Source organism: Pempheris klunzingeri, chromosome 22 (genome assembly GCF_042242105.1).
Source record: "Pempheris klunzingeri isolate RE-2024b chromosome 22, fPemKlu1.hap1, whole genome shotgun sequence".
NCBI lineage: Eukaryota > Metazoa > Chordata > Actinopteri > Acropomatiformes > Pempheridae > Pempheris > Pempheris klunzingeri.
The window spans coordinates 742,226-759,817 of record NC_092033.1 but is presented as its reverse complement, the minus strand read 5'-3'; the positions used below and the strand labels follow the sequence as shown (position 1 = coordinate 759,817).

At 46.6% G+C, this 17,592-nt stretch overlaps 1 protein-coding gene, 1 long non-coding RNA gene and 2 other non-coding genes across 4 annotated transcripts in view; 3 read left to right on the top strand and 1 right to left on the bottom strand.

Moving 5' to 3' along the window:
* The window catches only part of LOC139222061 (uncharacterized), a 295,725-nt gene that overhangs the window by 188,654 nt on the left and 89,479 nt on the right, over window positions 1-17,592 (bottom strand). The window lies entirely within an intron of this gene.
* Window positions 11,569-15,724, top strand: pthlha (parathyroid hormone-like hormone a). Its single transcript, XM_070854146.1, has 4 exons — window positions 11,569-11,615; window positions 11,735-11,858; window positions 14,106-14,639; window positions 15,670-15,724. The coding sequence occupies exons 2-3, from the start codon at window positions 11,746-11,748 to the stop codon at window positions 14,614-14,616; spliced, it is 624 nt and encodes a 207-aa protein (XP_070710247.1). The 5' UTR covers window positions 11,569-11,615; window positions 11,735-11,745; the 3' UTR covers window positions 14,617-14,639; window positions 15,670-15,724.
* On the top strand, window positions 13,374-13,446 carry trnat-ugu (transfer RNA threonine (anticodon UGU)). Its single transcript has one exon. It is a non-coding gene; the product is annotated as a tRNA-Thr (tRNA).
* Window positions 13,693-13,765, top strand: trnat-ugu (transfer RNA threonine (anticodon UGU)). The gene has a single exon. It is a non-coding gene; the product is annotated as a tRNA-Thr (tRNA).

Here is a 17,592-nt window from a genome sequence, read left to right as displayed (position 1 = left end):
AAGGACCGTTAGAGGAAAAGAGCGGTCAGACCCCCTCCTGCAGGGTAATCCATCAGGCCTGGTATTAAGTCTGTTGTAAAGACGTGACGGGTCCCTGTGAGGGACAAACCTGAGCCCGTCCCAGGTGATGCTGCCGTCTCTGAGTCTGTGATGAAGAGTTTTACATCCTCATGGAGGTGGTTCTGATGATCGCAGGTCTGAAACATGGAAGAGGTGACTGCTTAAACCGGTTTGTTCTATAAAAAGCTTTAAACTGGTTTTGAAGATGTTAAATGTGTTTTCACCAAAACACCAGAACCAACAAATCAGTTTCTTTCTATGTAAAGTGATAATAATAATGATGATGATGATGATGATGGTGATGATGATGATGATGATGATGATAAGCTTCATCATACAGCACCTTTAAAAGTCAAACATCAGAGAGCCGAACAAAAGCTTTCAGGATTAAAAGGAGTTTAAAACAAGAAACAGACTAAAACAGAAGAGACAGAAGACGTTAAAACATTTACAACAATACACACAAGAGAAGAAGAAAATACGATGGAAGCCACCCGTCATGTGACTGTGGTATAATATCTAATAATATCTAATAATATATCATCTCTAGTCTATGTGCTGAATATCTGGACGTCTCTGCTCAAAACTGTGATCTTAAAATGTTCCATGTTGTTCAGAGATGCTGCCTGAAGGCTCAGCTCGTCTCTGCTTCATGTTTAAATAAAGTTATGATCCAAATAGACAGAGGGTTTGTAAAGAGTCTGAACACTGGGATATATATTCAGGCAGGTCAGCACGTCCACTGCTTTGATTAAAGACATTTACAGATAATGATTAAAGGTTTGTACGTACGGAGGCTTCGTCCTGACGACATCAGACTGATGAGAGCGTCTCTGCTGAACTAATGAGGGTAAATAATCATCAGAGGACTGACGGAGATAACGTGGACATACGTTCACTCAACTGAGCCGATCAAATCGATTGTTCACGGTGCGGAAAGTGTTCATTATGTCGTCTATTACAGAGACGTCACTAAAACAGGCTGAACGGTGCTGAGAGAGGACGGCAGGCTAAAAGTGTCCTCATTAGGAGTGATTGTTGCTGAAATCACCTTTTCCACCGAGTACACCTGTTTGAACTGTAGGCTGTGGATTCTCTTCATTCATCAGAGGCTTTCTCCTTAGCTTGTTCATTGTTGTCTCCTCACATCTTCATTTATTTTAGCCAAACTTGAGAAACTTTAAATATATTTTCAGCATATTTACATTAAAAGAGGTTTGGTAGACACTGTTTTATGGGTTAAACCTCAAAACATCATTATGTTACATTAACATCCTAACTTCTTTTTTTTTTTTCATATTTTCAGTGTAAAATCTGTGTAAAAGTTTGATAAATGTCTGTTTGTAATAGTTTTAGCTAAGTAAGTACGTACAGTAAATACGTTTTCATATTTGCAGCATGTTGGTTTCATAAGTCAGATATTTGTAATGCAACTTTCCCGTTAGCTTGTTAGCTTGTTAGCTGTCTCATGGGTTAAACTCTCCGTTAGCTTGTTAGCTGTCTCATGGGTTAAACTTTCCGTTAGCTTGTTAGCTGTCTCATGGGTTAAACTTTCCGTTAGCTTGTTAGCTGTCTCATGGGTTAAACTCTCCGTTAGCTTGTTAGCTGTCTCATGGGTTAAACTTTCCGTTAGCTGTCTCATGGGTTAAACTCCCCGTTAGCTTGTTAGCTGTCTCATGGGTTAAACTTTCCGTTAGCTGTCTCATGGGTTAAACTTTCCGTTAGCTGTCTCATGGGTTAAACTCTCCGTTAGCTTGTTAGCTGTCTCATGGGTTAAACTTTCCGTTAGCTTGTTAGCTGTCTCATGGGTTAAACTTTCCATTAGCTTGTTAGCTGTCTCATGGGTTAAACTTTCCGTTAGCTTGTTAGCTGTGTCATGGGTTAAACTCTCCGTTAGCTTGTTAGCTGTCTCATGAGTTAAACTCTCTGTTAGCTTGTTAGCTGTCTCATGGATTAAACTCTCCGTTAGCTTGTTAGCTTGTTAGCTGTCTCATGGGTTAAACTCTCCATTAGCTTGTTAGCTGTCTCATGAGTTAAACTCTCCATTAGCTTGTTAGCTTGTTAGCTGTCTCATGAGTTAAACTCTCCGTTAGCTTGTCTTGCGGCTGCCGTCAAACGCTGCTGCAGCGGTTTCACACCTTCACAGATACTTTTACTGCTGCTTTGCTAATGAATCCAACACTCAGAGTTTAAAACCCTGAAAAAAAAGAGTCTCCAGTGTCTCCTGATCCAATCACAAGCCAAAACCCATAAAACTGCTGCAGAAAACAACTGTTTAGCAAGTCAAAGTGCTGAAAACCACGTTCAGTCCCCTCCGTCCTGACCCGGTTAGCTGGCAGCGCAGCGCTAACCATAATCAGGTCTAATTGAGCGCAGGGACGTGATTGCCTCGGTGGGATCCAAGAGTGACACACCAGCAGATTGTTGTGCACCCATCTGGTGACATCTGCTAAAGTCGCCCAGAGACTCTCAGACTGCAGGCGCCTTCCCCTCGTCCTCGCCGCGCCGCCGCGCCGCTAACAGGCAGCGCCGACAGGTAACCGGCCAAGAACGCTCTCCGGCTCCAGATATCAGCCGCCGGCGCTGACAAGTGAACTCTTATTTATCAGTCACGTGTTTTCATTTCATATCCAAACTGTTCTCATGAATATTTCTGTGCAGAAGTTCAGAATGAGCCCGAAGAGGTTTGAGTCTCTGTTTCTTTCCTAAATAAGTGAACAGTGTTCACATGTGAAGATGATGGAGGTGATGCTGCAGCACATCAGCACACCTTAATACTTAATATCATCGTTATACAACAGGTTTCCTGTGAAGTCAAACTAATAACGTGGAGTCACCTGAACCCTGGGGGGTCACGACGGGTTCAAACTGTCTGATCCACACAGAGAACCCAGTTCCTTCAACTTTATTATACAAACAAAGTTCTGACTGACTACAGTTCATATATGAAGAATGATGACACGACTGACAGCAGAACCAGGACCAGGATCCACAGGAACCTGACAACCACAGCAGGACCAGGACCAGGATCCTCAGGAACCTGACAACCACAGCAGGACCAGGACCAGGATCCTCAGGAACCAGAGAACCACAGCAGAACCAGGACCAGGATCCTCAGGAACCAGAGAACCACAGGAGAACCAGGACCAGGATCCTCAGGAACCAGAGAACCTCAGCAGAACCAGGATCAGGATCCTCAGGAACCAGAGAACCACAGCAGAACCAGGACCAGGATCCTCAGGAACCAGAGGGATGAGAAAAGCTCTGAAAGGCTCCGGCTCCTAGATGAGTGACTAGATGGTTGAGTGGACACAACAGGACCGTAAAATACTTAATAAAGTGATGAGACTCAGTCGTGCAGAATCAGAACGTCTAAAAATAACCAGCAGGCCGTTTTAAAGGCTCTCAGTGGATCATTGTTTATTGAACCGTCTTCTAGCGTCATAATCTGGTTCCTCAGCCTCCTCAGACACAGCGTGATGTGCACGAGGCGGCCCTCCACAGGGTCTCGACCCGCAGCTTGGCACTGTGTGCAGCACGTGTTGGGGGGGGGGGGGTGGGGGGGTTCTCCATGGTGCTAAAAGTTTCTGTCCATCGATTAAAACACACACATTCCTGAGGTCCTGTGTGAAAGTATGTCACCAGGAGGAGGAGGAGGAGGAGGAGGAGGAGGAGGTGGGCCAGAGGTCACAGCGAGGCAGAGGAAGGCCACCCTGAGAGGACGCCTCATGGTCTCTTCATCATCCCTCCATCATCATCATCCATCACCCTGACCCCCCCTCCTCCACCCCCCCTCCTCTCCACTCACACTTTTCCATCACTTCACCGTCCGGCCTCCGTTCTTCACCCCCAGAACTCCTCTGAGCTGCAGAGCGCCGTCACTTTAAGGTGGAACAGACGGAACCTCCACAAGTTATCAGCTCTGATGCATTGATGGAGATCAATAGTGTGTGTGTGTTAGTTAGTCAGTGTGTCAGTGTGTAGTGGAGGTCTATAGTGTGTGTGTGTGTTAGTTAGTCAGTGTGTCAGTGTGTAGTGGAGGTCTATAGTGTGTGTGTTAGTTAGTCAGTGTGTCAGTGTGTAGTGGAGGTCTATAGTGTGTGTGTTAGTTAGTCAGTGTGTCAGTGTGTAGTGGAGGTCTATAGTGTGTGTGTTAGTTAGTCAGTGTGTTAGTGTGTAGTGGAGGTCTATAGTGTGTGTGTGTTAGTTAGTCAGTGTGTCAGTGTGTAGTGGAGGTCTATAGTGTGTGTGTGTTAGTTAGTCAGTGTGTTAGTGTGTAGTGGAGGTCTATAGTGTGTGTGTGTTAGTTAGTCAGTGTGTTAGTGTGTAGTGGAGGTCTATAGTGTGTGTGTGCTAGTTAGTCAGTGTGTCAGTGTGTAGTGGAGGTCTATAGTGTTCCTGTTGTTCTGGATCAACATGTTCTCTGTCTTTCTTTAGTCTCCTCTGATGAACAACATGTCTGAAGTCTTTTCTCACTCATTCTGCTTCACTGACTTCTGGAACCTTCTAGCTGAGGTTGGACACATTTTAGGGACATGAAGAAGAAGAAGGTCCTCCAACAAATGACGTCCCCAGAAGAAGAACCAGCAGACTGTTTAGAGGTCAGAGGTCAAACAGGTTCACCACTTATTTCTCCATCTGATGTGAGAAGAGGTTTGCTAGTGGAGGCTGCGACCTGACGGGGTTAACGTCCTATCAGCGTGGGGGCCTCAGGACGGGTGGCGGTCCGGCGGTGGTGGGGGGGTTAACAGTACGTGGCTTTGTGAGGAGAATTGTTTTTAAAAGGAGAGGCGGGGGGTGCGGTCGCAAAGATTAAAAGCGGACATTTGTTTTGTGTGTGTCGGGCTCTGCCAAGACGCTGCAATTTTCTGTGAATCTAAACCAGCTTTCCTGGCTCGGCCCCCACAGGAGCTCTGCTGCCAGGAAAAGACCTTTTTTTCTTCTACCTGTTTACGTGCAGGTAAAGTCAGGAGCACATGAGATCTTTCTTTCCAGCTCGAGGTGGGCGTCGGAGGAGGCGGGGGGGCGGGGGGGCGACGACAGGTAGTCTTTCCCTCCGCCGATCCCCGACACTCCTCCTTTTGTTCCAGCGCAGAAGAAGAACCCGCCCGGACTTTGTGTTCCTGAATCGCCTCCAACCAGAGGAGCTCATAAACTGGAAGGAACTTGACTAATTTGCAGACAAACTGGGGGGAAAGTGCTCCCATGATTCCCCCTGGCACCGCTCGCTCACCTTCAAACCGTTCGCTCCTTCATCCGCCGAACGCCGGCTTGGAAAGGAACAATGGGTTCTGTTTACGACCCCTAATGAATGAAAAGCGCAGCAGAAAGGCTCGTTGCATCACCGCATCCAGACCTCATGTTGGCAGCCGGCGTTCTTCACAAAGAATGCGCTCATTGTGTGCTTTTCACGGTCACACGGCGACCTTTACCGTGGAGCTGCTATTTCTGGGTAAAACTCAAGGACGCATCAGTCGACCGCAGCGGCCGAGCCGAGCGCTTCACATAATTGAGCAAAGTGAAAACAGTCTGACTCAACGCAGCCAGTCGACTGAGCGTCGAGTCAGAGGACGAGCTGAAGGGAAGCCCTGGTGGAGGTTTACACCCCCACTATGTATAGGGACCCCCCCCCCCCACACACACACACACACACACACACACACACACACACACACACACACACACAGAGGAGGAAAGTGGTCATGGCCCTGCTGCCTGTGACGTTAGCTAAACGTTGTGGAAGCTAACCGTCGGCCTGTCAAGCTGCTCAGTGTGTCAGCAGCTCGACCCCAAACAAACCCAAGTTTAAAAACAGTCTGAGCCTGGAGACAGGAAAGGGTGAAGAGTTGGCTAAACTAGCGTTGGCTAAACTAGCACTGGCTAAACTAGCACTGGCTAAACTAGAGTTGACTAAACTAGCACTGGCTAAACTAGTGTTGGCTAAACTAGCACTGGCTAAACTAGAGTTGACTAAACTAGCACTGGCTAAACTAGCACTGGCTAAACTAGAGTTGGCTAAACTAGAGTTGGCTAAACTAGCGTTGGCTAAACTAGAGTTGGCTAAACTAGAGTTGGCTAAACTAGCGTTGGCTAAACTAGAGTTGGCTAAACTAGAGTTGGCTAAACTAGCACTGGCTAAACTAGAGTTGGCTAAACTAGCGTTGGCTAAACTAGCGTTGGCTAAACTAGCGCTGGCTAAACTAGAGTTGGCTAAATCAGCGTTGGCTAAACCAGCGTTGGCTAAACCAGCGTTGGCTAAACCAGCGTTGGCTAAACCAGCGTTGGCTAAACTAGAGTTGGCTAAACTAGCGTTGGCTAAATCAGCGTTGGCTAAACCAGCGTTGGCTAAACTAGCGTTGGCTAAACCAGCGTTGGCTAAACCAGCGTTGGCTAAACTAGAGTTGGTTAAACTAGCGTTGGCTAAACCAGCGTTGGCTAAACCAGCGTTGGCTAAACTAGCGTTGGCTAAACCAGCGTTGGCTAAACTAGAGTTGGCTAAACTAGAGTTGGCTAAACTAGCGTTGGCTAAACCAGCGTTGGCTAAACTAGAGTTGGCTAAACTAGAGTTGGTTAAACTAGCGTTGGCTAAACCAGCGTTGGCTAAACCAGCGTTGGCTAAACTAGCGTTGGCTAAACCAGCGTTGGCTAAACCAGCGTTGGCTAAACCAGCGTTGGCTAAACTAGCGTTGGCTAAACCAGCGTTGGCTAAACCAGCGTTGGCTAAACTAGAGTTGGCTAAACCAGCGTTGGCTAAACTAGAGTTGGCTAAACTAGAGTTGGCTAAACTAGCGTTGGCTAAACCAGCGTTGGCTAAACTAGAGTTGGCTAAACTAGAGTTGGTTAAACTAGCGTTGGCTAAACCAGCGTTGGCTAAACCAGCGTTGGCTAAACCAGCGTTGGCTAAACTAGCGTTGGCTAAACTAGCGTTGGCTAAACTAGCGTTGGCTAATATCTGTAGTGACTTCTGTGTATTTTAACTTCTCTTGCATGTAAAAGCCCAACAGGGGACAAGAGGTGAACATCAGCATCAGTGACCAGCTGAAGACTAGATTGGATTTAAAAGAACATAAAAATGTAATAGAAGAAAAACAAGAAGCACCAATAACATTAACAATCAACCAGCAAACTCAACAGGAGCAGAAAACGAGCAGAGATCGTCCTGTTTAACCACAAACAGCCGTTCTATCGCTCTCTGCACACACACCAGACTACATTCAGAAAAACAGGGATTTTAGAGCTGCTGCCTCCATCAGTCAGTGTGTTTGTGTTATTGAGTGACTTTGGCCATTTAAAGGGTTAGTTCACATCCAACACAATATTTCTGTAACACAAAATAACACAAACTAACCAAGTGAGGCAGCAATTTAGATACAAGTTTGCTCATTTTAAATTGAATTATTTCCTCCACTTATTGTTACCTTAGTCCCGTCTTCGGTCGCTGTGTTTGTTTCGGCGTCGACATGATTTGCCGTCAGTGGTTCTCGTGAGAGACCACTAATATCATCATATGTTTTACTTATTGGTTTGTTTGTTCGTCAGGAACACGTCAGAGTAAAAACAGTTAGCAAGAATGCTAATTTAACAAAAACAGAAACATCACAGGTGACAGTATTAAATGCACATAGATCAAATGCACCATGTTCAGAGTTGATCATGTAAAGGTGGACACAGAGGAGGTGTTGGTGTTCAGTCACACATCAGCCTGTCCTGTCCTCTGAACACGCTCCGCTCTCTGCAGCCGCCCATAAATCTCCAGACATGTGAAATGTTGCTTGTGTAAACAGTTTTCCCCACAAATGATTTCCACACAGAGTTGCGGGGGTCCTGCCTGAGCGATAAGACCCTCCGAGTGTGCGTTGGCCCGCCGTCCTCTCCCGAGGGTCTGCTTCTAATTGTCGGAGGCGACAGCTGGAACACATTGCCGATGTTTCAACACGTGTCAGTCAGAGCCGGGGGGGCGAGCGGCGCTGTTCGTCTGACTTACTGCTGTTTGCTCCCATGTGTGGAGGTTAACTCAGGAAACTGGAGCTCCTCACATGTGACGGGTTCTTTACTTGTATTCAACATTTAGAAGTCTTGAACAGTGTTAAAGTCTTTATGTTGTGTTTGCTGAAGGCTGCCAGCGCTAAATGTCTCCGTCATCCTGTTACAGCTCAGCCACTCTGACCAAACCAATGCAAACAGCTTGAAGAGCAGATTTGCCATTCGGTGCATGTGTTTGGCCCCCGGGGGCCACCGTAGCGCCTGGAGCTAGCTAGCTAGCTAACCTGCTAATACTAAAAACAGCTGATCGGTGAACTGAGTCTGGTGAGAGAGTCGCTCTGCTTCATATCTCACACGTATTCAGTCTGTTTTTCTATTCTTGCTGGTGAATTTGTCCCCTGAATTTGGGGCCGTATTACCCACTTAGTGCTTAAAAACTACAGTTCCCATGAGTCAGCAGTGCCTCCACCTCCCGTCTGCCCCGATGAAGCTCAGAGATACAGTGACAGCAGAGAGAAACCTCCTCCATCAGGGTACAAGGAGCAGCAGAGTTACATAAGAGTGTTGGTGGTCTGTGAAGCTGTTTGATCCCAAAGAACCGATAACATCAGATTAGATCAGATTAGATCCTGTAATCCATCGTAATGATCTGTTAACGACATGTGAAGGAGCAGAGCGCCGCTGTAAAGATGATAATTACAGTAGGAGAAGAAGCTGACGAGCATCATGAACGCTTCACATCATCATGTGTTTACAGTCATTTCGAATAATCCCGTGAGCATGTCAGTGAAGGGCTGAGGGTTTTACTGCGTCTCTAGAAGTTATTCACAGGTAAAGTCTGCAGCTTTTTCACAAATCAGTGACATCACACACAGTTAGAAACACTTTCTAATCCAAATAAAGACTTTTGGAGTCTGTTATCTCTGAAGAGAGCGATAACCACCAGACTCCATTGACAAAAGTGGTAATTTTACTCACGAGCTGCTGCCATTCTCTTCCACTGAATTTAAACCATAGACTGTATATAAGAAGTGGACATGTTGGCTTGTGAGCCGCCGTTTTGAAGCCTCGAGTTTGGCTTTGTGGGCGTCAAACAAACCGATCAAGGCGTTGGTAGACCAGCAACTCCTGTGTTCTACGAGGTAAAATTGGCATTTTTGTGAATGGAGTCTGGTGTCTGGTTGAAGAGAGTGAAAAACAGTAATTTTACACAGGAGCTGCTGGTCTACTGCCACCTTGACCTTGTTATTGTGTGACTTTGGTGTTTTAAACGAGAGTTTGGATCCAAATAAATGTTTGTGTAACACACAGTAACATAAAGTAATACGTGGAGGCAGCAGCTCCTGTGTTCTGTGGGGTAAAATCACTGTTTTTGTGAATGGAGTCTGGTGGCAGCGATCGGTTAGTTAGTGTTATTGTGTAACTTTGGGGGTTTTAAGGGTTGATGGAAGACTTTCGTTTGATGACTCAGGATTCAGACGTCTGCAGGTTTTTATGGAAGACGAGAGCAGCAAATGTTGGATGCTAATGTTTTAGTTCTGGTATCTACCTTAAAACCACAAGACTTTTGTTTGCCTGTCTTTAGAGTGTTTGGGGTGTTTTTTATTGCTCGTTCTGCACGTGGCTGCACATCTTGACATTATTGACGGTTCAGGGTTCATCCTGCCAGACCGCATCACCTCTGCTCAGGTTTAATCTCCGTGTCCGGAGGCCGAGCGGCCGCCGTACCTGAGACGGACCACCTGACCCGTCAGGTCTGCAGCGGGCGTAAAAAGGCCAGCGATGGCCCAGAGTCACCGCTGTGACGCCCACGCAAACCAGCTGTCACTGTGCATCACAGGGCGAGAGCTCCAGTCAGGAAATACCTCCCAGTCTTAGTGCGGCCAGAGAGTCATCAGCAAAATCTACAACAGGCACAAACAGACTGACAGGCTCAGAGTGTTATTCTGAGTGTGTGACAGCATCATGGAAAGGATCCCTACAGAGAGAGACCTGTTGTGATGATCAGTTGTGTTATTGTGTGACTTTGGTGTTTTAAAGGGTGAGTTCAGATCCAACAAAATATCTGTGTGACACACAATAACACAAACACACTAACTGATGGAGGCAGCAGCTCCTGTGTCCTGTTCTCTAAAATCCCTGTTTTTTTGAATGGAGTCTGGTGTGTGTGCAGAGAGCGATATAACGGCTGTTTGTGGTTAAACCAAAAGGATCTTCCAGGTCTCTCTCTGATTTAAATAAAAGTTTTGCTAATGTTAGACTTTATTCTGTTAAGATCCTCGTAAGTATCACGTGTTAAGACATTTAACATTCGACACCTTAAACTTCTGAGGGTTGAGCACTATGATAGTAAAAAAAATATTTATGTGGCAAATTAATACACAAATACTCAAAATGCTTCATATTAGAAATGTGAAATAAGTAAAAAAGTATATAAACTCTATATGACACTAGTAGTTTTGGCACTAATCAGCCTCACAGTGTTTGTTTGTGATTATTTAACTTATTTTAATGTTTGTTTTGTTTAGTTTTTTTTTCTTTTATTGTGTGTCGTCGTCTCGTCCTCATGAGCAGAATCTGATTTTAATTTCAGTCACGATGAAGCAGACAAATCAGTGAACGTACAGTTCAGTACTTTTGGCACTATTGAGCCTCCATTTAAGGCGTCTTGCAAAAACTCAAAAAGGAAAAAAACCAACTAAAAATATCACAATAATCGTTTTAAATATCTAAAATCAAACATATGTGAGAATAATCACAATCAGCATTCAACAAACTAGTTTTTACACTAATGATTCTGTCGTTTTTCTTTAGTTTTGTTTTTGTCTTCGTGAGTTTTCAGGTGAATCCACAACGTGTGCTTTATTTCACAAATTAAAAAACTGTTTCTTTCACTTAGTTTTCTTAGTTTCCTCACGAGCAGAGTTTAAGTTCATGTGTGAAGGTGCAGCTCGGTGCTGCGTTTGTCTCCACGGGGCCTCCGTAGCTCCTTTAAGGTGTCTCTCAGTGTGCTGCTCGGGTGCCACCTTCCTGCCGTTCCTTCTTCTTCTTCTTCTGTGTGTTTTCCTCTGACTCTCGGTGGGCAGAGGCAGCGAGGAGGCCCTCCTCTTTGTTAAGGAGTCCTCCCCTTCCCTTCGCCTCTGACCTCCTCGGGCTCTCAGGCAGCATGCAGCAAACGCTCCCATCAGAGCGACCTGCAGCAGCAGCAGCAGCAGCAGCAGCAGCAGCAGCAGCAGCAGCAGCAGCTCCTCCGTCCGTCCCCCCGGCGCTCTAACTCTCCCTCTGAGGACGCCTGGACGTCTGCCGGAGCTGCAGCTGGACTCTTCTTCTTCTTCTTCTTCTTCTTCTCTACTTTTGGGAGTTTTTCCCGGAGGAGCGTAACTCCAGACGAGCTCCTGGATGTGTTTGGGCTTGTGGGGAGCGTTGTGCTCGGCGTGCCCCCCCAGAGGTGTCATCACCTGGATCGTGTCTCCTGAGGCGTCAGACTGGAAAGTCTGAGCGAGGACTTACAGGCTTCACTTCTCCTGCTCTTTATCTCTTTTTCCGTGTGGGACAGACGCTGCTGTGGGAGAGTAAGTTTCCCCCGTTGACTCCTCTCCTCTCCTCCTCCCTCCTCTCCTCCTCCCTCCTCTCCTCCTCCCCCGTCCTGAACCTCCTCTGCTCAGGTTGCTCATCCTGTGTTTCTCTGCAGACTCGAGGCCGATGAAGATGTTCTGCTCCAGGAGGGTCCTGCAGCAGTGGTGCTTCGCTCTCTTCCTCCTCTGCTCTCCGGTGCCGCACTCCGGACGGCCCATCGACGCCCTGAGCGGCAGAATGTAAGTCTCCCTCACATTCCTCCCCCCTCGCTCCTCACCCCTCTCCCTGCAGCTCCCGTTTGTCTCTGTGTGTATCTCCTCCTCGCCGCCACGCCGACGGCTGTGTGGTCAGTACTCCCCACCTGTGTGTTCACCCTCCTCCACCTGGACGGAGAACGAAGTCTTCACGCCGCTCCACACGCGTGAGGTGTCAGGATGACCGAAGGGAACGGCGGCGTGATGACAGGTGGGAGGTCAGACCGAGAGCGCCGGGGGGGGGCGCTGACCTCTGACCTCCTGCGTCCTGTTTCCAGAGTGATGATGTGACGCTGGAGGAGGTTTAAAGAGACGAAACCTGAAAACTAAGAGTCGATCAAACGAGTGAGAAGTTTAGTGTCAGAGGGACAGAGCCCCCCCACACGGTCACAGACCCCCCAGGACCAAAACCCAAAGCGGGAGTCTGTATCTGAGGCTCCGGACCTTCTGGACTTGCTGCCGGTTTCTTGCCCCCCCCAGCGTTTGATGTGAGCTTCATTAAAGGTGATCGGCTTTCAAAGGCGGCGTCCTCCTGGGGAGACGCTTTCTTCTGCCGCGACCTGCAGGAAATATCTGTATGCATGTAAACACACGCTGCTCTGGGGGGGGGCGCTCGGCGTTATTATTATTATTCAGCAGGAAAACACACTCTGGCCGCGGGGGGGCTGAGTGAGGAGGACAGAGTCTGGGTGGTTTCATCACTCACTTGTTCCCTCTTTTAGCTTTCAGCCCCCAGATCACACGCCGGCGGGGGGAGCAGGGCATCATGGGAAACTCCTAATCGGCCGTGGGTATCTGCCAGTGTTTGTGTGCTCAGACACCTGAAGTGTTTGGCCGGCGGTGGAGCTCGCCGGTTCCCAGGCTTCGGGCCGCGCCCCCCCACTCCCTGTTTGTCTAAGAGTTAAGACTCTGAGTAAGACGACACCGCGGCAAAGCAAAGCCTCGATCCTCCTGCCGCCCCGATCGTATCGAGAAAGATAACAGGTCGTCCCATCTGGGCAGAGTCAGCTGATGGAGAGCTCCTCTTCCTCCTCTTCCTCCTCCTCCTCCTCCTCCTCCTCTTCTTCTTTAGTAGCAGGTTTGGGTCTGATGCTTCTGTCCGGTCACGGCTGGAGTTCGGTGTGAAGTTCAGCCGCAGGCTCGAGTGTTTCCTGAGTGTTTGTGTGCCGACGGCGCCCCCCAGTGGCCGCCTGGCGAGGGGGCACGACTGAGGCCGGAGGGCCTGCTGTTGTGCTGTGAGGTGGTTCAGCGTCTCTTCTCCTCAGTGATGATGATGATGTGCTGCTGCTACATCAGTAATAACGAGGTGAAGAGCGACACCTTAAAAACATCAGATATTTGAATGAAGTCTGGTTGAGGACTGTTTGTGCTGATAGCGCCACCATGTGGGTGCTTACTGCAAGGCTTTTCCACCCTTTTGTCCCTCACAGTCCTCTGTAGTCAGAGCTCTCAGCAGGTGGGTGTCCTCCTGTGGGTGTGGCCCCCCCCTCAGTGACACAGGGCTCCATAGCTCAGGGGTTAGAGCACTGGTCTTGTAAACCAGGGGTCGCGAGTTCAAATCTCGCTGGGGCCTGACTGACATTTTCAAACCTGGACCCCTCAGGGTCAAAGGTCGGCGTGATGTCAGAGGAAAACCACCAACACACGAGCACCAGTTTAAAGATTTGACCCCCAGCAGAATCTGAGCTTATGGTTTAATCAGTAATCAGGATGTTTTCTGATACTGATTATTGATCATTTGGCGTCTGAATGAGTCTGAAAAGTCGCTCGTGTGATCCTGATTGGTTGGGACGTGTCGTGGGCGGAGTCAAACACACCTGGCTCCATAGCTCAGGGGTTAGAGCACTGGTCTTGTAAACCAGGGGTCGCGAGTTCAAATCTCGCTGGGGCCTATTTTAAGGGCCGTGAACGTCCTGAGGTCACCTGACAGTTTGTCCTCACAGTCTGATCAGGTGACTTCCTCCACACCAAAGGGTCAAACAGCCATTAAAGAGCGATCAGGAGGAGAAACAGAAGAGTTGAACACTGATGGATGAGATAGTTGTGCTCACGCTGCCCTCTGCTGGAGAACACGTCCTGTCCTGAGAGGGAGCGTTCAAACATTTGTTCTGTTCGTTGTTTCAAAATGATGAAAACTTTACATGAAGTTTGGTGGAAACAGTTGTTTTTAGTCTCTGTGTGTTTCCTGGATGTGAAACGTCTGAAACGTGTTTCCTGTGTGATGTTTTGCAGGAAGCGCTCTGTGACTCACGCTCAGCTGATGCACGACAAAGGCCGGGCGCTGCAGGACTTTAAGCGCCGCATGTGGCTGCAGGAGCTTTTGGACGAAGTTCACACGGCGGAGATCCGCGACCTCCCGGTCCGGACCACCGGCGGGGGCGGGAGCAGCAGCGGCGCCGGCGTCGGCCCGGGGGTCGGCCTGGGAATCCACCTGAGCACCACCGGCAGCACCCTGCACTCCAAACCCCCCGGAGGGACCAAGAACCTCCCCATCAGCTTCAGGCTGGAGGAGGAGGAGGGAACCAACCTGCCGCAGGAGACCAACAAGTCTCAGACGTACAAAGACGGCGTGCTGAAAACGTCCAGCAGGAAGAAGAAGAAAGGGAGGTCCGGGAAGAGGAGGGAGGGGGAGAAGAGGAAGAGGAGGGCGCGTTCGTTGGGCTGGAGGCTGGAGGACGAATCCGGGAGCGGACTCCACCTGGAGTGGAGGTCTCTGCTCGGCCTGCAGAGGGCGCTGCTTTAAAACGCTGTCAGTGTCTGACAAAGGTGAGTCCACGGGGTCACCTGACACTTCAGGGTCACCTGACAAACTTCAGGGTCACCTGACAAACTTCAGAGTCACCTGACAAACTTCAGGGTCACCTGACAAACTTCAGAGTCACCTGACAAACTTCAGAGTCACCTGACAAACTTCAGGGTCACCTGACAAACTTCAGAGTCACCTGACACTTCAGAGTCACCTGACAAACTTCAGGGTCACCTGACAAACTTCAGAGTCACCTGACAAACTTCAGGGTCACCTGACAAACTTCAGGGTCACCTGACAAACTTCAGAGTCACCTGACAAACTTCAGGGTCACCTGACAAACTTCAGAGTCACCTGACACTTCAGGGTCACCTGACAAACTTCAGGGTCACCTGACACTTCAGAGTCACCTGACAAACTTCAGAGTCACCTGACAAACTTCAGGGTCACCTGACACTTCAGGGTCACCTGACAAACTTCAGAGTCACCTGACAAACTTCAGGGTCACCTGACACTTCAGGGTCACCTGACAAACTTCAGGGTCACCTGAATGCACCGGAGTGATCTGATATCTGAAATAACTAAAATCAGCTGAGGATGTTTTTAATAAGTGACATCAGACCTCAGGGCGGATCTGAAGGAGTTTAGATCAGAGTCTGATTTATTATTTGGCTGATTTTGAATCTAAATTAGTCAAAATGTTCAAATTAAACAATAAATTATTCATAAGATCACTGATTTCCATCTGTAGGTCGTTGAGATTTAATGTTTTAGGAAGATTTAAGTGACAAAACTGAATTTAGCTCATTAAACTTTACGCTCCTGCTCCGTGTCGTAGATCTCATATATTTTACTAAAGATTATTTTACTGAAGAGAAAATGTCTCGTGCTCCTGAACTTCCAATAGTTCTGACATAAAACAAAATAATAATAATAATAATGAGATAGATTTAATATTGATATGATTCATATCTTATATGTTGTCATAACATTTTATCTGTTTTGTCTTAAATAGTAATAATAACCACTTTTTCCCTGTTTGTGTTTCAGAAACCTACGGAAAGTCGGAGTGGACTCCTAAATACTCGTGTTGCAGTCGTCTGTGATACTGATTGTTTGGAAAGAAATTGGAAAATATTTATTGTCTGTAAATATTCTAAATATAGCAGAATAAATAGCAGAATATGATAAAAAAAAAAACTTATTTGATGCTCTGTGAGGCAACAGATTTTAATCTTTGTGAATCCTTGCTTTTTTTCTTTTTTTCATTCCAATTATGTCAGATTTTTTTTGCGGTAATTTATTTTGTCTGAATGGTGTATTTATTTTGTAAATGTATCGAGGTGCTGCTGACCTTCTATATTTTTGTACCATATTGCACTTTAGATATATAAATATAAATATATATACCATTAATTTTGTTCATTGACTTGTTTTTGTGGTTGATTGAAATGAAGAAAAAAAACGACGGTCGTCATTCTGTGTTATTTTTCGGTTTGATTCTTGGCCTTTCGCTCTGTTCGGACGTTCGTTCACCTTTCTGTTTCTTTGCTGCTGTTTTCTTCCGGATGTTTTGTGTTTTGGTTTTTTCCGGCTCTGGTTGAAGGTGTTTGCCGTCTCGCTCTCGTTGTCGGACCCTCCTGCTGCCTTCACTGTTCCCTCCACGCTCTGCTTCTCAATGCCAAAGTTCACGTTTGTACATAAACCAAACACGGCTTGATATTGTTGTTTTTGGCACTTGCACTGAGATAAACACCCTGTACTGAACGGATTAAACATTTGACAGTATCCTGCTCTCTGTCTCCTGTGTCTTTCATGTCACTTCATCCTATTTTTGGTTAAAAAAAGAACAAATAAGTTCACATTTTGGGGCAAACAGGCTCATAAAGTTGCCTTCAGCTGCTCTGTATCGTGGTGTACCCCAAGGTTCGATCCTGGGTCCTCTGAAAATTACATATAATTTTCAGTTATACCTCGTTGCAGAGACAAAATGTTGTTTTTTTTTTACAATTGTGTTATTGTTTTTCAGTGTTACAGAGAAAAGAAAAGAGCAAAAGGGCAGAAAAAAGTAATAAATAATCAACAGAGGATTAAAAACAAGATTAATACACATACAAAAAAAACTAAAGCAAAACATGAAGGTTGAAGTTGCTGAAGAGTTGAACACTAAATGATTCACAGACAAGTTGTGGTCCAATAATATAATAATCCAAAGTTATCTCATTTTACTAGGCTCTTAAACTCAAAATCAACAAGATCAATCAACAATGAAACTAATGATTAATTACAACTTTACTTTTACTTTTAACTGACACAAACTATCCAGCAGCTCCTGTATTCTGTGACCTAAATGAATCACTATTGTTTTGGAATTATTTTGGTTATATCGCGCTCTTCAAACATACCAGACTCCATTGAAAAAACAGTCATTTTAATGTGCATAATGAAGGAGGCACTGGTCTACTGCTGCCTCATCATTTATAATAATAATAATACATTTTATTTAGGGCACCTTTCAAGGCTCTCAAGGTCGCCGTACAGAATACAAACAGCTTGTTTAGCTTGTATTTTATTGTGTTTGATCTGAACTAACTATTTAAAACACCAAAGTCACACAATAACACAACTGATCAAGGCAGCTGTAGCAGTGTCCTGTTCTCTAAAATCCCTGTTTTAGTGAATGTAGTCTGGTGTGTGTGCTGTTTGTGGTTAAACCAAAAGGATCTTCCAGGTCTCTCTCTGTAGGGATCCTTTCCATGATGCTGTCACACACTTAGAATAACACTCTGAGCCTGTCAGTGGATCAAACAAGCTCTTTTAGTGGACCTACTGTGATCAGGTGCAGTTGTCCCAAAGGATCACGTTGCAGCCATTGCAGCCCGTTTGGTGGCTGCTGGCTGAGGTGATCTACTGGACCAGTTCCAACACTTTTACCACCTACCAGTCACTCACACACCAGGATGTGGACAGATA